The following is a 19,019-nucleotide window of genomic DNA, read 5'->3' on the forward strand; positions in this document are numbered from 1 at the left end:
AGTGATTCAGTCAAATGACTATGAATAGTGTCAAAACAGCTCTGTAGGAGTCAGTTATTTTGCTATAAGAGTAATCCTACAGACATATCCAAGAATTTTCTCAGTGCATGTTTACTTCCAGTAGGATACCTGACTGAGGCAAAATGCAACTATTCACAGATTGAGAGAGAAATCCTCAGAGTTATCACTGCTAACTCTCAGAAATCCGCCTGTGACTGGCCTAGGGCTTTCACTAGCTGGGTCAGATCCTTCGAAGAGTCTGGGTTTTAGTCAAGGTGACTCTAGTTGAATTACAACACAATTAACTTCTCAAATCTTTCAGCATCTTTTGCCACAGGTACTGTACCACCAGTGGTAGGTAGCTGCAGGCTAAAACCATGGCCATGGACATATTGACAGGTAGCTCAAAGACACCACTGTCAGGGGACAGCTAGGATTGGAGTAGTGGTGCATGGACAAGTGAAGAATGGCTTTAAAAGGTATGACTGATGCTGGTGGGAAAACAAAGTAAAGAAAAAGGAGTGGGAGACTGGAAAAACAGCCTGCCGGGCTCAAAAAAGGTAAAGGCCAAGTCCTACTGGTGTTCTGAGTAGTTTTGAGCACTGAATTAATTCAATATTGAAAGACAGAGAAAAGTGATATTCAAACAACACAGACATGTGAGCATATATATTCTGGTATATTGCTATGAAAGGGGATTGAGGTATAGGTATATGCTAGGTACTGTATAGGATATTAGGGTTTTATTGATTCCTTTCAGGGAAATGAAAGTGTTACGTGCAGCAGCAGGATGTTAGGAATCTAATGTGTCAGTTTTAATGCACACTAACAACAATGTGTTCATGTGGCTAACAGAATGCATTATATAAAGTTTGTGTGGGTGAGAATGTGTAAGGAGACTCTCGGAGTCTAAGAAGCCTGCAGTATATTGAACAAGCTCCAAGGTCATGCACGAGGTTCCATTTAGTACTCTGAAGGGCTGTTTGTTTTCTTTTTTTGGATCACCCTTAAACACTCTATGTGTAACTTTACAGTGGAGGCCTTACCTATTTTAATAGAAATCCTTTATAAAGCTAATGACCATTAACCATTTAACAGATTGTTAGGGGAAAAAGTGCAGCATGAATGTATTCCAGCAAGAATATGAACATGCATCTATGTTTTATTCTAGAAAAAAGGATACAGGCATCAAAGGATGTTCTGAAAATACTATAGGGTCATGCAAATAAAAACATTCATTCATTGTAGCACAGCCTTTACATTGCAGTGTACATGTATACAGAATACAGTATACATCCCCCTGCACTAGCATGCCTGATTCAGCTAATTAGATAATTGGCTCCTCTCTTGTCAATGTGTCAAAGTGAAGCTGTAAAGTGCACACATTTAGGGTCAAGAACAATAATCAAGAACAATAATCCCTGAATCTATTGTGAAAAACAATAGACAAATTGTTTTAAACTGAATTGAAATGATGGCGTGTGTGTTAGGAACAACAGCACAGAGAAAAATGCTGAGTAGAGTGGATCCCTAAGGACCTTCAAAACCTCTGATAAATAGCCTCTGGATGAAGACATGACTAAACATGTGCCGAAGTCAATAAAGTAGTGGAAAGATGTGTGAAATTGAAAAAAAAAAATGAATAAAAGGTGACAATGAAAAAAGAAGAATTGTATTAAGTTTTTAAAACCCACTTTATCCAGGTCACAATAGATCCAGAGCCAATTCAAGTGCACAAGGGACCATTCACACACATACAACGATGTGAAAATGTCTGCATTTAATAGCAGAAGGTGGCTGTTACTTAGCTTCTTAAAACCAAAGGAAGCAGTAAAGGGGGAATTTTGTAAAATAAATAGGGTGCAGTGTAATATGCCATGTGTTGGTGTTTATCTGAGTTTATCTTAATTCCCAGTTCTGCTAAGGACTAGATGATTTTCGTTATGTCCTGAATCTAACATAGCCATAAACCCACAAAAACATGTGGAGAATATAGGAAAGTCCCTCTACACAGGACCCCCCCAGAACTATGCATTGGGAACATGCATTGTTAAGACAACGAGTTGAGAATTATTAGATGCAACACAAAGGCAGGTCTATAACTAGGACTGCAGATTCTTATTTTACATAATTTAGAAAACATACTCCACTTGTAGGACTGTTCTGCAAATAGCTAAAATGTGTCTGTTAAATTAGATCCTACTATTCTCAAATAATAGCTATTTGTTAATAGCAATTTAGGTATCAATAAGTAGCAATCATCACACTTTCTTGAGCCTTTATTTTAGACTGGATACCGCAAGATGGAGCGTCTTTCACATGTTGCCGACAAACACTTTGACACATGACTGCAAAAGGAAAATCAATATACACGTTGGTGTATGGGAGTTTATTTTTGGATTGAGTTTCATCAGCTGGCCTGTTAAATGCAGAAGTATGATGGTTCATAGGAATAAAAGAAAATATTCTCGGTATTCAGAGCTAATCCAATGTAATCCAGTGTAAAATATTTGTCTTCATTGCATGAGTAGTTTGTGAAAGGCACACAAAAGCAAAAGATGTTCAAGGACACAAGCAATACAGCTGAAGCTCTAACGGGAATACAAATGGATCTTAATGTTTACACGAAAACAGCCAATTCCTAGAGATTCACACATTTTAATATGTAGAGTAAGGTTGTTTTTAGGTATCATATAAGGCATGCTGCTTCACTCATGTAGGAAGAGCTGTAAAAGCAACAGTGATTTATAATTTTACTGTAATTAGTGATGGAGGATGTAGGTGCAGATATTAATTTTATTAAATACAAGCAAATTGAGGGGGGAGTGGTGGCTCCAGCGGTTAAGGCGCTGGGTTGCCGATCGGAAGGTCTGGGGTTCAAGCCCCGGTATCGCCAAGCTGCCACTCTTGGGCCCTTGAGCAAGGCCCTTAACCCTCTATGCTCCGGGGGTCCCTTACGAGGGAAATATCAAGGTCCGTGACGTGGGGCCGCCTTCCCGTGGGCTCACCACCTGCAGGAGGGACCGTAAGGGACGGTGCTGTGAGGATTGGGCAGCAGTCGAAGGCGGGGTGGTATTAAAAATATGAGGTGGTATTAAAAATATTTTGAGAATAGTTTTGTAACACGCCAACAGAGGGCAGCACAAGGCTGTATGCACAGTCACAGGGAGCACCGACCTTTATAAGTCAGTGTGCCCGAAGACACCATCCTGTGTACATTGGGAGATGTGCAACTGATGAACACGTGCGTTACCATGTCTGCAATTTCATCACGGTCAGCACTAATTTGACCCCAGGGGCTAGACCATCAATAGTGAGATCTACTGGCAGGTTTCAAGGCATCCTAGGAAGGACATTCGGCGAAAGCAACCAGATCTGTGGAGCTTAGTCTCTAAACTTTTTGATCAATTAAATCAATTAAATTATATATATATATATTTTATTGATATATATATATATATATATATATATATATATATATATATATATATATATATATATATATATATATATATATATATATATCAATTTATTTGATTGAAGCCTTTTATTAAAACATGTCCAATGAGAATTATTTTAAATCATATCCTTTTAATGAGCAGTCCATCTCTAGTTTGGGAATAACTCTGTTCAAATGAGCTCATGTTGAAAATGTTACATGTGAGTCATCAAACAAAATGCCAGCTGAAATCATTACCTTTGGCAGTTTGTTAAGGCTCTGAGTTACTGATCAGTAAGCCGTAGTTTTGAGCCCCAGCACCACCAGACTGCCAAAGTTGGGCCGTTTGCTAGTCCTTTAGCCCCCTCTGTTCCAGGGGCGCTGTACCAAGGCTGACCTCGCGCTTTGATTCCAGCTTCCGAACAAGCTCAGATAATCAAAGAAAAGAATTTCACTGTGCTGTAGTGTATACAGTATGTGACAAATAAAGGCTAATTTATCTGGATTCGATTCTGTGCTAATAATTGCAATGTACATTCTGTACATACTTATTTTGGATGAAAGAATCCCTGCCGGAAAGAGGAAGAAATGTATACAGAAACCAGTGTTCCAGATTTACTACAAATTCATTTATTCTTCTTTTTCTTATTTGGCTGTTTACTTTCGCGATACTTTGGACACATAGGAACCGTGTGCTGCTACATGTCTATCTCCAGTTTGCAAGCAAACACTGTTAAAGTCAGCTCCTGTTGAAAAATGTTACACGTGAGTTGTCAAACAAAATGTCAGCTCTGCAGTAAGTTAGATACATTTAACAAGAAAAAGACAGTGGCATAAAGGCTGTGTGAGTGCATGATGTTGTGAACAGCAGAATGCATCATTCTGTTATTTATTCATGTCTCATTTTTTCAACTGAGAAGGTTCTGGATAAAAGTTGCAGATGTGCATCATCTCTCACCAGCCAAATATTGATCTCACAGTAGTGTTACAAAAACATGAGGATTGTGTACATTTTCAGGCCCTGCTTTAGCTACCAAAGAATTCTTTCTATGACAGCTGTGGAACATAACAGGTTTTTTCTATAATAACCCATAAGATGAGATAATAAAGATATTTTAAAACCAGCCAAAAATAAATAAATAAATGCTTAAATAAATCTCCAATTTCCTCTAATAATTTCCTTCACTCTACTGGAAAGATGCTCCGCTAGATTTTGGAGTGTGCTTGTGGACATTTGTGTTCATCGGCCAGAAGGGTGTTAGTAAAGTCAGGTACTGATGTAGGTGAGGTGAGGAGAGGAGATCTGGGGTGCAGTGTTCCTATTTACCTCAAAGGTGTTCAGTAGGGTTGAGATTAGAGCTCTAAAGAAGGCCACTTGATCTGTCTCACCAGACCATGTAAAGTGTATCTTCATGGAGCTCGCTTTGTGCACAGGGGGATAGTCATGCTGTAACACGTTTGAGTTTCCAAGTTCACGTAAACGCAAAATTTTATTATTTTGTAGTAACAGTTTGGAGAAGAACCACATGTGGCAGGAAAGTTAGTTGTCCCAATATTTTGTCCATATATTGTTGTGGTTTCTAAATTTTTATCTTAAGATTTTTATCTAAATCTAAATTGTATGTGATTGGATAAAACATTTTAATTTCATTTCAATGTTTATGTACAATTTATGTAAACACCTTCATTATTTTGACTAAATATTTCTATATAGCTTTTTTTTTTTTTGCAATATAAATTCATTCCAAATTATACACTCTTAGGTTACAGTATCAACAAGGACTTAGGTGCGTGCATCTTCTTTCAGTACAGTTAATGCAAGCTCATCAGTGGAAATGAGCCCCTGACTCTGTCTTCTGAGGTGACCTTGTTTTTTCTGCTTTTTAGCTAAGCTGTAGTCTCTGTTGGTGTAAGGAGAAAATAGCCACCACAAAAGCTCCCTCCACTCATAAAGAGGTCCATGTGTAGAGGTCAAATGCTCTTTTGCTGTTGGTCCATGTTCACTTTACTCCAGATAGGGTGTCCCAGAGGATCAGGTGAAGACATGATGGATTGTTTGGAGCTTGCACATATTTTCTATCCCTGGAAAAGATTCCCCTTTTTGCTCTGGTCAGAGATCTACTGCACTTTGTTCCTGTGAGACCAACATGAGAGAAACAGGCTTGAAAAATTAGAAAATTCTGCAATTGTTTTTTTTTTTGTTTTTTTATGGTATCCCATCAGTCGCAGTATGCTTAAGAAAAACTTAACTGTTTTTTTTTTTTTGTCTCCTTTTTTCTCGACTATTGACTATTGTAATATTTTCAAATGTCTTTCTGTATCTTGTAATCTGTTCTAATGTAGAATAGAAAAGTACACAGCACTTCACTGGAAACCAGAAGAGGATTTTCTAAAGGGCCTTTATTTTTTAGCGAAAAGTAAAAAAGCTTCAGTTTTTTTCGGTTTCTTCACATTTTTTCACTTGAATATCAGATTTCTGTGAAGTGATGCCAGATGCTTTAGATATCTGAATCCCACATTTTCAAGGATATGAATTGTGTCATTTGCAGGATATAATGTATAAGTGGCAGTTTTTTCACTCTGAAACACACACAAACCTAATTGCTCGAAATTGATCAGCGAGTCGTTTGGATCTGCTAAATATTCTTTTAACATTTGTGAGAATGTGTATACTGTACCTCGAGATTTCTTTTACTGAGGCCAGACTGTTTAACCATCTCAACATAAAGAGAGAGAGAGAAGGTGTTTATGTGCATAGATAGTTTCCTCTATTTTTTCCTTAATTCTCACTAATCAACACCTTTTGAAATTCAAATTCAATCCACTTTAGGGCAAAACAAAAGGTTTCATTATATAATAAAAGAAGCTTTGCATTCTGTATCTATTATTTTATTCTTTACTAAACATTGTGCCGTGCACTGAAAAGCCTCATTTCAATAAAAAGCTATTTTAGATTTGGCAGCATTAAGGACTGAATTATTATCATTAATCACAGATTTGAAGCACTTCTTTATAGTCCAAGTTATTCATGTATTCAGGGTTCGAGTTGGATAAATGGTCATGATGTCTGGAAAAGGCTTATTACTTTTTTCCCCTTTGTGAGTTTATTACAATAATTAAATGAAATATTTATTATTTAAAAACATGGACTTTAAGGAGGGAAAAAAATATGTTACACAATTGCATGGAATCTTTGTCTTGCTGAGTCTGATGTGTAAATTATATTATTGCCAGACATTTTTTTCAAATTAAATTATGATCAAATTATGCAATCTATTGTTTTTCAGTAACTATATAAGAACCACAGCAATATTGAATTTTTGGATCGGATTGGTCAGCAGGTTAGCTGGTTCAATTACCATAGCAGCACGACGCTTATTATACAATAGTTCTGACTGTGATAAAAATCACAGGTATTTATTATTGCACTCCTCTGATCTTTTCTAAAGTAACAGCTTACACAAGCGCTTGTATGTCAGATGTTTCCAAGCTAATAATAAATGGATTAAAAAAAATCCTTGTTATTAAACAAACCGAAAAAAGGATTTAGAGTCAGCATTTTTTTTTTAACAGTGTTCAGGGCTTTGAACTGTCTGGTGTTTTTGTAACATCAATAGATTTTTTTTATTTTATTTAATTTTATTTTTTTGTATAATTAACTTTATATGCATGAAAAAGAGTGTGCAGTGATAGAATTTTGAGGGCTGCTATACTGTATGTTTTAGGACCACTTGTCTTATAGACATTCCTCCACATTAATTGTACTGTAGAGGTAGTCGTCGACTTTAATAATTTTACAGTAATTTTACAGTACTGTACATATAGCCTTCTCTACTTATGACCAAATCGTGTTACGACTATCGTACGCCGCCGCTAGCCGCGGCGTACGACAGTGTGTACCAGCTTCTGGCAGTATTGTGATATACGTGTTACGACCGGTCTGTCGGTTCCAATTGTGGTCGTAAGTCGACGACTACCTGTATATAAAAGTGGTAAAGAAAATTGTGTGGTTCATTAACAAGATTTTCGCTGTGAAATATGAACAACGACACATTTTCTGATGTGCTCTTATCATGAAATAGTCGCAAAATTACTTCAGAGTTGTAATAGTAACCACATCACATCGTGTGGCTTTGGGAGAGGGAGGTGGTAGATAGCTGGTTAAGCCATTGGACTTGAATTTGAAGGTTGTGAGTTCAAATCCCAGCCACACCAAGCTACCACTTTTGGCCAACTGAGCAAGGCCTTTATCCTAATAGCAGTTGTATGAATGTAAATGTTAGTTGCTCTTGATTAGGGTGTCTGCTACATGCTGTGATTGTTGATTATTTTCTTATAATTATTGGAACATTAGAACGGTCTGTAACAGCAAGGAAGAAAAAAAAAAACCCTGGTTCAGTTATGTTCTATTTGGACAACATGATCTTAGGCCACTGAGTATATATATATATATATATATATATTTTGTGTATGTGTATGTATATATATACAGTTTGTGTGTGTACACACACACAAACTGTACCTACATTATATCTTTTTCTGGTGTTTCTTCGTTCAGGATTAAAGAAATAAAGAAAATAATGAGTACAACAAAACTTTTCCTGAATATTAGATATGAATAACTGGAAACCTGTTTGGCAAAAAAAGGAAGAAACTGTAGCATATCATTGTATTAAATCGCAATTAATGAAAATTGTGGGTGTAGATCTGATCAGAACATATCATTTTAAGCTTTTTTTTTTTATGAATGGACTCGTATGAATGAAAAGACTTGTGTTTATAAAAATGTTACTTACGAGTGGCCATTGACAACTACACGCAAAAAAAAGGAAAAGAGAGAGAAGTGCAATTAACGCTATGGAGGGGAGTCAGCTGTGGGCAACGAGAAGTTATTAAAATTACTGGCATTAATAATCATCACCCCTCCCCCTTCTTCATCTGTTACTGTGGAAACAGCTTATTGACCATCGAAGCACAGGCAGCCAACAATATGGGCATTTCACACACACAGGCTCACTTAATTGTGGAGGGCTCATCCTGTCTAATGACTTCACACAAAAATTAGTTCTCAGTAATTACTTTTTAAGAAAGCAGTGAAGATAATTCCATTAGGCATGCAGGCTGTGTGTCTGTTGGTGGTCTAAATAGCAGGCATCCATTACACTGTATGTTTCTATATGTTATCTCCAGGAAGACTTGAGAAATGCTCGATTTTGCTCGGCATAAGGTGATTTATTTCAATATTACGAAGCATCTGGTTGATTATGTCTCTTTGTCTTTTTCTCTCTTTCTGTCTCAGCTCAAAACTGCAGTTACACACTATATAGTCCGAACGGGACGATAGAAAGCCCTGGATACCCTTACGGATACCCAAACTATGCCAATTGCACATGGGTGATTGTGGCACAGGAACACAACCGGATACAACTGGTTTTCCAAGGGTTTGCTTTAGAAGAGGACTTTGACATTCTGTCAGTGTATGACGGGCAGCCGAGTCCTGGAAACCTACGAACCCGGTGAGTAGCACAATTTCTTTTTATTATTAAAAATTGATGATTTATTTGGGCTCACAGCTGAATTATTTCACATTATATCACTAGAAAATAATGCAACATAGAACTGAAGGCAAACATTAATTAATAGTGACGTTTATAGCATTTGAAATATGCCCTTATCTTGTAGTATATTAGTATTTCTTTCTTTTGAATAAAAAAAAAATTATAAATTACACTTTATACAAGTTTGAGAAGTTGACCTTAATTTTGAAATTAAAAACATCGCATCTTTGAGTACTGACAGAAAACATTTTATAATTCATGGACTTATGGAAATATGCTATAAAAAGGTTTGTGTTTGAAAACTCTGTCGTCTATATCAGTGTGAAATTGTACACAATGTCTGTTTAGAGTTGCCTTATTGATGGTCAGATCATAACCTTCACATGTAACTCAAAAAGTTTCGTTCTGATCAGGTACAACATTACTGTAACTTCTCATCAGAGATTAGATTATGTTCAGATCTGTCCATATGGACCATAAGGCTCAGCACAAACTGTGTATCTGAAGCATTAATTTGCATGAATAAATGTGTCCTGACTATCAGCTGTTTCTTACAATGAGTGGGTGAAACTTGGCCTGAATAAACCCACTGTGATTAAGTGCCAAACAGCTGAATGCTCCTTTTTTAGGCATCCTTTATACATACATTCCTGCTGCTTTAGGTGTAGCCTCCCACTTACTACAGTTTTTTTTTTGTTTTTTTGTTTTTTGGTCAAACCATGAACTCCTGTTTGTAATGTTCCCTGGTGGTCTAGTGGTTAGGATGCGGTGCTCTCACCGCTGCGGCCCCAGTCAGGGAACCAACCCCAGCCACTTTCGGTCCCAAGCCCGGATAAATGGGGAGGGTTGCGTTAGGAAGGGCATCCAGCGTAAAAACATGTGCCAAATCAAACGTGCGGTTATATACAGTATCTTAGAATGCTGGTCATTTCATGACAAAAGTTTTATTTCATATATGAAATGCAAGGAGGTTTTAAGTTTGCCCTTTTGCAATACATTGGAAAAAGTATATCTTATTTTATATATACTATATGGACAAATTCACAAGAATTTTATTTGTGGTTGTGTAGATTTGTGCTTATTCATTGATAAGAGGCTTAGTAAAGTCAGGCACTGATGGCCTCTGAGGTCCGGGAGGAATTGCTTTAAAGCCAGAAGCACAGCCAGCATTTCTAGGCAATTGATGCGCCACCTTAGATGGACACTGTCCCATAGACCTGGTGCAGAGCGGCCACTCATGACCGCTCCCCATCCCGTGAGGGACGCATCCGTCGTAAGCACAATGCGATGACCGGGAACTCCCACCACAGGGCCTTGGAGTAGAAACCCGGGATCTCTCCACGCATGTAAGGCACGTAGGTATCGCTGTGTGACCCTGATCGTGCAGAGGGCATTGCCCTAATGAGAGAACCCCCGGGCTCTGAGCCACCACTGAAGGGGTCTCATGTACAGGAGGCCAAGTGGAATGACACTGGACTGTTGCATACTGTACTTATAATCAGAACCATTGCCATAGAGTTGTCTTGGCATGTTAATTTCTCACAGTAACACACACCATGTGAGATAATATACATTTGCTGCACATTACAAAATCTCCAGTTGTTTAAATTATGTTTATTTTATAGTTGCGTGTTTGTTGGCATTCAGAGGTTTGCTCCTAAAGCAGAATAACAAAAAGCTGCACAGGGTACGAAATGAAGTGTTTTGATTTGGAGGCTGAGTCGTATCTGCTAGTTGACATTTATTCATCTGTTGAGTGGCAGAAGAAGCATTAGATTTATTTATAAAGCCTCTTGTCAGCTGTTTGCTCTTTTAGGAAACCCTCCCCTCCTACACCTTGTAGAGGTTTAAGAGCTTGATTGGATTACTGAAACACAATCAGATCTTTTCTGTATTATCTCAGAAAATCGTACAAATTTCAGACATCCTCCTTTGCACAGATGTACTGCAAATGCATTGGAATGCTCAATATTCATTGAGCCAGCATGTTTCAGTGAATGCTTGTAATGCGGGGAGTTGATGTCTTTGACAGGAGGTGTCTGTGTTTGGCAGTAATTGGGTGTGTGTGAAGGAAGGCATCATTTAGAAACAGGGAATTTCATGTGGCCATAAAGCTAATCGATATCCAGATATAATTTTAGTTTTTTGCTTTATTTATACAACACTATAGGGATTTCTTCATTACACGTAAAGGTAAAGTGGCTCCTCTTGATGTTATTGGATTCTTGATTTTTCTGTATCCTGTTTTGCCACTGCTCAAGGGCAAATACATTCACACATGAACGATTATGATCCCATGCTTACGAAACGCAGGTTCATTGAGAGACATGTCTTAAATCTTTTGAGCAGGTGTCTCTTTTCATTTACAAAAAGGTCTCTGTATAGACGTATGTAATTTCCTTTTTTTTCCCCGTTCGTGGTCTATGTGACATTTTAACTTATCGATCTTCCAATTAAAATGCTGCACAAATTCAGTCGAGCTGCTTTTTCACTGTGGCTAAATCTTGAAATGATGAATGAAAGAAACATGACATTGACATTAAATACTTATTATAAAAAATCTTTTTTTTTTTTTTTTTTTGCTTTATAATTTTCTAACAGGGAATTGAATTGTAACAGCATTAGAATCACTGCTCTGGAACACAGCTGTGGTCAGGAGAGATTTGCTGAAATACTATAGGTCTATAGGAAATATCCTATGCTACAGCAAAAAGCCTAAAACATTAATGTCAGTAAATGGTTTTTGACTATTACCTGTTTATAGTAGATGGAGGAAAAATCACCTGGACTCACACAAAAAAAGCATAATGGTCCTCTTTGAAATACATTGCTAGCCACAGGTGTATCGTGTGACATAAAGCAGAGAGATCTCTTGGATCTATCTATCACTAGTCCAAGGTATAAAATAAAAGAATGAACATAAATAAGTTTAAAAGAAATGAATAAAAAAGAGTGAATAAATTGACAAAATTATTATTGTACAGCCTTGAGATGATGTGAAAGCATAGTGTAGCTCTATTTATAATGATATTATTATTATTATTATTATTATTATTATTATTATTATTATTATTGGGGCAAGCACAGCATGATTCTGCTGCAGTCACACTGGAACATGGTGTGTGTGCGTGTGTGTGTGTGTGTGTGTGTGTATATATTTGTGTGTCTGTAGGTCAAATTAAAGAAATACAATCTAAAAATAAAAAAAGATTAAAGTAACATAAAAATAAATAAAATTAAGTATAAAAGTATATTAAAAGTGTACTCTAACAATAAATTATGGCAATATGGTTAAGAATAATATAATATATATATATATATATATATATATATATATATATATATATATATATATATATATATATATATATATATATATATATATATATACGTTCATTTGTTGGTATAAAAGTGACACTGTGCTGTGCCAGTCCAGTGTTAAAGTGACATTCCAGTAGTGCAAATACTGCAAATAATTGTGCAACGAAGGAAAGTGAGACAGACCAAGAAGTCCCGGTACTAGTTGCTAGGTGTTTCTTGGTTTAAACTCTGAGGTGTATATGTTTTGAATGAAACAGAAGCATTGTACATGTTTTTATTTTATTGATTTTACTAATAATTTTGCTTTACTGAGAGCGCTCAGGTGACGTTAAATGAGCCGCTCTCTTTAAAAAAAAAAAAAAAACCTCTGTCTTTAAGTTTTAACTCTGAATCAGGCCAGAGGCCATTTTGTAAGCGAGCGAGTGCGGTATGCTCTGCACCACACACGCGGCATGTGTCACATCCAGTGATGTAGATGTTGAACATTGGGTGGTGAGACGGGAAAACTCTGATTACACTAGATCCCTGCAGCTTTTGGTGCCACTCGCAGAGCTCTGATGGCGGAAATATATACAGTACGCTCATCTTCGTCAGGTTCCAGAGGCTGGGTGCTGTGCTGTTTGTGGAAATGGCTTTTGACTTGCAAGTGCCTCCTGATCTGTGCTGGTAGAGTTTTATCCTTAGGAACTAAACCAAATGAGGAGGCAATGGACCGTCACTAGATAGCTGTGCCTTAACACTAAGTTTATGAGATGCATGGGTGCAGTGACAGGGGCTTCCTCTTGTATATTTTTTTTTTCTGAAGCATTAATAAAATATATCACATTGATTAAAAAGATTTAAACGACTTTATAGATATATAATGTCGTCTGTGTGTGTTTGGCATATGTGCACTTTGAAAACATTATAGCCACTAAGTGCTTTCTGTGATAGAAACATTTTCCAATAAATAGTATTGAGGCCTTCAGCGTTTTGTGTCTGAGAGAGAGTATATGTGTGTGTGTGTGTGTGTGTGTGTGTGTGTGTGTGTGTGTGTGTGTGTGTGTGTGTGTGTATATGAACTAATGTAGAGGTGTGGATGAGATATAGAGCTGGGAGCAGAGTAGTAGCCACTCTGTTTAATTGCACTTATTTATTTGTTTAACCTCAGGGCTGAGTCTCCAGGTGATATATTGCTGTTCCTCAGCCAGCTTTGACTGAAGCAGCCACAGAAGCATAGCTTAGACCATCCATTTCCATTAAATCACTCCGTGCCATCCTCTTTTCCACCACCCCCATTTTTTCTTTTTGTCCATTTCTCAGTTTTTATCTCTCATTTCTTATCTTCCTGGCACAGTTTTACACTGGATCTTTTAATATCTAATGCACATTATGATTGTATCCAAATAGCATTATCTAAATATATAAAACTGATAGAAAGCAGATCGCTCAAGGGCGTTTTAGATACGTGTCATGTTATTACAATAAATTTAGAACAAAAATACATCTCTTGAAACTGAATTTCACATTCAAGGCTCCCTTCACAGTGCATTCCTAAATTGTGCATTTGGTACGTGGCATTCAAATGTCAAACACCTTTTTTTCTTTTTTTCAACTAAAAATCAACTAGACGTAAGGAAGTTTATAGTCAAATATTATACGCTGATTTGCTGTCATCATGCCATGCCAATTTACATTGTGGTTCCCATGGCAACAGCATTACACACTTCTGTCATACTCATTTTGCCATCTACTGGTTTTGCGCATCGTGCTCACCTTTGTCTGTTTCCATTCCTCATTATTTTGTTTTCAGGTTGTCAGTATATCAGTGTCAACACATCATGGCATATTTGTGCATCATTGTTCATCAGTTATGCACTGTGTAGTGTGTGATTTATCTGATACATACTCTGATCAGACTATGGCCATTATGGCCATCTGCCTAATATTGTGTTGGTCCCCCTTTTGCTGCTAAAACAGTTCTGACCTGTAGAGCATTAACAGCATTAACTTCTTCAGTAATTTGAGCTACAGGAGCTTGTCTGTTGGAACGGACCTCACGGACCAGCGTTCGCTCCCTATGTGCATCAAAAGTAGACGAAATGCTTGAGTTTACAGTGAGTAAAATGGCTGTCGTTATTGTCTAGTAAGTATATTACTCAACTCCAGCAGAAATGTCTACTGGTCCAAGAGGTGCAGTTTCATAACATTTGAACTCAGACGTACTTTAAGCCACCTAATGCCGGCTTTCTTAGTTTAGACGGTAAAAAGATTAGACACGCGGACCCATTTAAATCTGCAGCGGTCTGCTGTTCTTTCGGATTCAAATGAGACTTTCAAGCTTCACGTGATATAAAGAAAATGGAAGGAACGAACAAAGCTTCAGTTCATAAGAATCCCGTAGCTTTTTTTCCTTGCTTTACGGCAATAAAAGATATTAAAATGCCCCCCGGGTTTGGCTTTAATACGATTTTTAAAAAAACTTTAACATCTGATAATTACATACAGTATATGTGTGTACATGTTTGTATATTTCACATAGCGTCCGGTTTATAGCAGCAAAAAAAAACTTAATACCGAACGATTGCTTTATGTCTCGCTTGAAAATTGCATTATTTTATATGGAATTTGACTTTAAATATTGAAGAACAATAAAATTGGAGCCAGGAAACTAGATGTTACTTCACACATCTGATTGAAGGATACAGTAACACAGCTTAATAACTCAAAGGTGGTGCATGTTTGATTGCTTCTTTGAGTCGATGGCGGTAGAGAATGCAGTGAAACCAGGCTGTTGTTGGCTTCAGTGCAGGCTGTAGCTCATGAGCTAATACACTCCTTTGGGCTTATTGATTGCTGAGGGGGAATGCTCACGCTTGTGTTAAGGAGCCAGTGGAACGATCGAGGCGGTGATGAGCTGGGAGACTGTTGATTACTAGCCTTTTACATTCTCCCATGTCTGTGTGTGTGTGTGTATGCATTCCATTTAACAACACTAAGAGATGTGTGAAGACGGGTCACTTTATTCTTTTGTTTCCTTTCACAAAGATGCCTGCATAGGTTAGAGAGTTAGAGCAATTGTTCTGATGAGCCAATAGCGTAAGCCTTTCTTTGAGCTAGCATGCATGACACACACTGCATTCGAACTGACAGATTGTAAACAAGAGAAGGCTACATCCTATGCCTATGGAGTTGGACAGCTGGAACCTTCTTGAGCTTCAAGCCATAAATCATCGCACCCACATTCCTGTCTCCATCTTGTCCCATCCAGTGATTTATCCTTTCCAAGTCCTACATTCTCGATGGAGAGCTTTCCACTTATAGGTGGCAGTGAAATCGACAGCATCGTAAAAACGGAATGGAGATGATCACCCTCCACCCACCATCCCCAAATCATCAGTGTCTGAGGTTGTTTAAGAGCCAGCATACCTCCTGATTGATATTTTGATTGATTATTGACTCATACCACAGCGCTTTTGAGTTCTTGGATCTGATTGGTCAGGAGCCTTTGACTCATTTTCCACAGCATTATCGACGTAATCTAACCCTAATAATAAACACATAAAAATGTGTTGTTATTTTATATAGAAAATCTGTTTATCATTGTTATGGATAAGCTGTCTGTATGAAAATATACACTATATGGACAAGAAATGGGACACATAATATTTCCAAGCATATATGGTTCTGCTCCAAAATTGAAGACGCACAATTGTATAGGATGTCTTTGGATGGAGTAACTTTAAATTTCTCCCATCATTTAAACTAGGAGACTCAAATTTGTTCCAACATCTTAATGATGCCATGAAATTATGGTTTACATAGGTTGCAGTGGAAGATGAATGACCTGCTATAGAGCACTGAATTAAATCCCTGTTGAATTTTAATGTAATAAACCCTACATCAGTACCTGCTAACGCCCTTGTAGATGACTGAGCACAAATCTTTACAACCACACTCACGAAATCTATAACATCTTCACAGAAGAGTGGAGGTTATTATAACAGCAAATGGGAGCTGAATGTGAGATTGGATGCTTTGTGTAAAAGCACATGCGAATCTTATGGTCAGGTGTCCATAAACGTCTGTTTAGGGAAGGAAGCTCCAATGTCAGAGATCTATAACAGTAATAAAGTCAAGGTACCATGGTGACATGATGAGCTTAATTTTTATTTGTTTTATCAACTGCTGAGGCAACTATAGGTCGGCCGATAGCTAGGATGGATCATCTATCAACTGATAGCTTTTTTAAATGAATATTGAATGAAAAAGCAAACATAAAACTTCATGTAAAATAGCACTCAACTTTATAAAAAAATTTAATACAAATAAAACAGAATCATGAAAATGTGCTAAATTAAATAAATATGAATATATTATTATTAATATATTGATTAATATTGGTGAAAATTAAAGACATGCATTCAAACAAGCAAATAGTAACACTGCAGATAAATGAAGACAGCTACGTCCAAAATAAGACACTTAAGAAACAATATAAAAACAGCACATGGTGTCAGTGATTAGCCTCTAGAGGCCACTCTCGTACTGTATAACGCAACCCGGAAAAACTATTGCTTTGGACTTTTGCCGATAGCCAATAGTTTCAGCAATCAACTATGCATGATGAATCAGTCAACCTCTAGAGGAAACAAATATTTATATGTCTTTCATCAAAAACAAACTTACCTTGTGTCTACAACTTAACATCTAACAATAAATGGTTAAAAGTCAGGATGGGTCATTCAGTAATAAATTCAAATTTATTTCACTGTAGTAGAAGAGAAAGCACACCTCTCGACCTTGTAATAGGGAAATAATATATTTTAGAGTGGTAATAATGACAGCTTTTTGACAGGCCACATTACACCCAACATAATGTTTTTTGCTTTTTTTTTTTCAATAAAAGAACACCTTGTAATGGCTTATTCCTTAGACAGAGAACTGAGCAGCACATTACATTAGGAACAACCTGATACTGCTGACAGTCGAGCTAACCTTGTGTTTTAAGGCAATCGACATTGGTTCACGTTATTATATATACCACTGTAGTACCTATTTGGGGTCTTTCCTTATTTTAAGTTTGTGCGAGGGAGAGATGTAATAAAATATATTTTTTGAATAAAAAAAATGACATTATAGCAGTGAGCAAAGCTTTCTCTGTAGTTACTTGTGTGGAAAAAATACGAGACAAGAGAGCTGAAGTGTGTTTATATGTAATAATCAGAAATAATGACAGGCTTGGCTATGGCCATATTGTTTGCCTGGATGACATTTGAGCGTGATGAGACGTGGCATATTGCTTCATCCCTGTGGCCTTGCTGTGATTTGTTATTTCCTTTTTTTTTTCCGTATGTCTCCTTTTTCTTCAGATAGGCTCAAAGTGTGAAATACTATTTAACAAATTAGGTGCACACCTCCAGATGCTCCAGTGGAGCGTCTCTTTAAGCAGAAAGTGATAATGGGCCTAATTGATTGGGTTTTTTTCAGTAATGAGACCCTGTAGGAGTTGTCTGGAGATGATTGAAGTTTAGGGCTAGAGGGCCAACGGTGCTGTGCCTCAGTCACTTGCAGGAGAGACGGGTGGTGTTCACGGGTTTTGGCATCATTTCTGAGCTCAGCAATTCTGTGGTGCTTTAAATAAAAATGATACACCGTTCATCAGCAGTTTAGCAAGGAAGAACAAATTGATTGGCTTCCTGAAAACATCAGCATCAGCTTTTGCATTTTGATAAAGTAGAAATGGATAATTTTTTATGGTACCGTAATGTCTCCAGGTAACATAAACAATTTTGGCTTAAGGAAAACAAAAGAAAAAAGAAAAAGAAAGAAAGAAAAACAGCTAATTTCCTAAATCGATTATTCATCAGTGAAGTAACTAAAATTAACCAATAAAAATGCTTATAAATAATAGAAATAAAAACTGGTCACCTGATCTTCCAGCAGTTTCACTCTTTTCTCAGCTGTTTTTTTACAGCACCACATTTTCTCTAGAAAGATTTGATTCTTTAACTCAACAATTGCTTTTTATCCATGTTTAAGATGCCAAGATGTATTTTAAATATCTCTTCGATTGAACTATATTTTGTATGAAAAAATACATTGTTTTATTAAGGTTTCTCTTCATGATACAATGCTGCCTCAAGGCATCAAAATCCCATGTCTCATTCTTTAAAAAAATAAAATAATAATAATAATAAATAATATTAATATAATAATAATAAATTAATAAATATTTATTCTGCTGAAGTATTTAACTTATTCACTCAATGGTATCATAATGCATTTTGTAGTTTTTCTTTGTTTGTTCATTTTCATTATAAAAATTGTAAAAAAAAAAAAAAAAGGATTTCCTATCTTTTTTCATTCAAGGAATAATCTACCAGCTGTAACAGTGGTTAAGACGGGAAAAACCCTGGTTTATACAATACATTATTAGACATAATCACTCACTGTAAAAAAAAAAAAAAAATAAATAAATAAATAAAAAAGAATGGTCATGAATTGAGTCTGGGGATCTTAGAAGACATAACGTGACGTCATGATGACAGTGTAGTGGCAGCCAAAAAAGTTCTGGCAATGTCTGAACATTTGTTTGGTGATCGCTGATATGATGCTTATCTATTAAACTAAATAAAATTTTATTTGTGTGGCGCTTTTTAAATTGGACATTATCTCAAAGCAGCTTTACACAGATAAAGCGGTAATAAATAAATGTGTAA

The 19,019-nt window shown here is 36.7% G+C and overlaps 1 protein-coding gene across 3 annotated transcripts in view; it reads left to right on the top strand.

The window, feature by feature from the left end:
- csmd2 (CUB and Sushi multiple domains 2) overlaps window positions 1-19,019 on the top strand; it is a 364,389-nt gene that overhangs the window by 17,046 nt on the left and 328,324 nt on the right. For all 3 annotated transcript variants that reach the window (XM_083523463.1, XM_083523464.1, XM_083523465.1), the window contains exon 2: window positions 8,739-8,955. In XM_083523463.1, the coding sequence (XP_083379589.1) occupies window positions 8,739-8,955 (217 nt within the window). The remainder of the gene's footprint in view (window positions 1-8,738; window positions 8,956-19,019) is intronic.

Source organism: Silurus aristotelis (assembly GCF_946808225.1).
Source record: "Silurus aristotelis genome assembly, chromosome: 21".
Classification (NCBI taxonomy): domain Eukaryota; kingdom Metazoa; phylum Chordata; class Actinopteri; order Siluriformes; family Siluridae; genus Silurus; species Silurus aristotelis.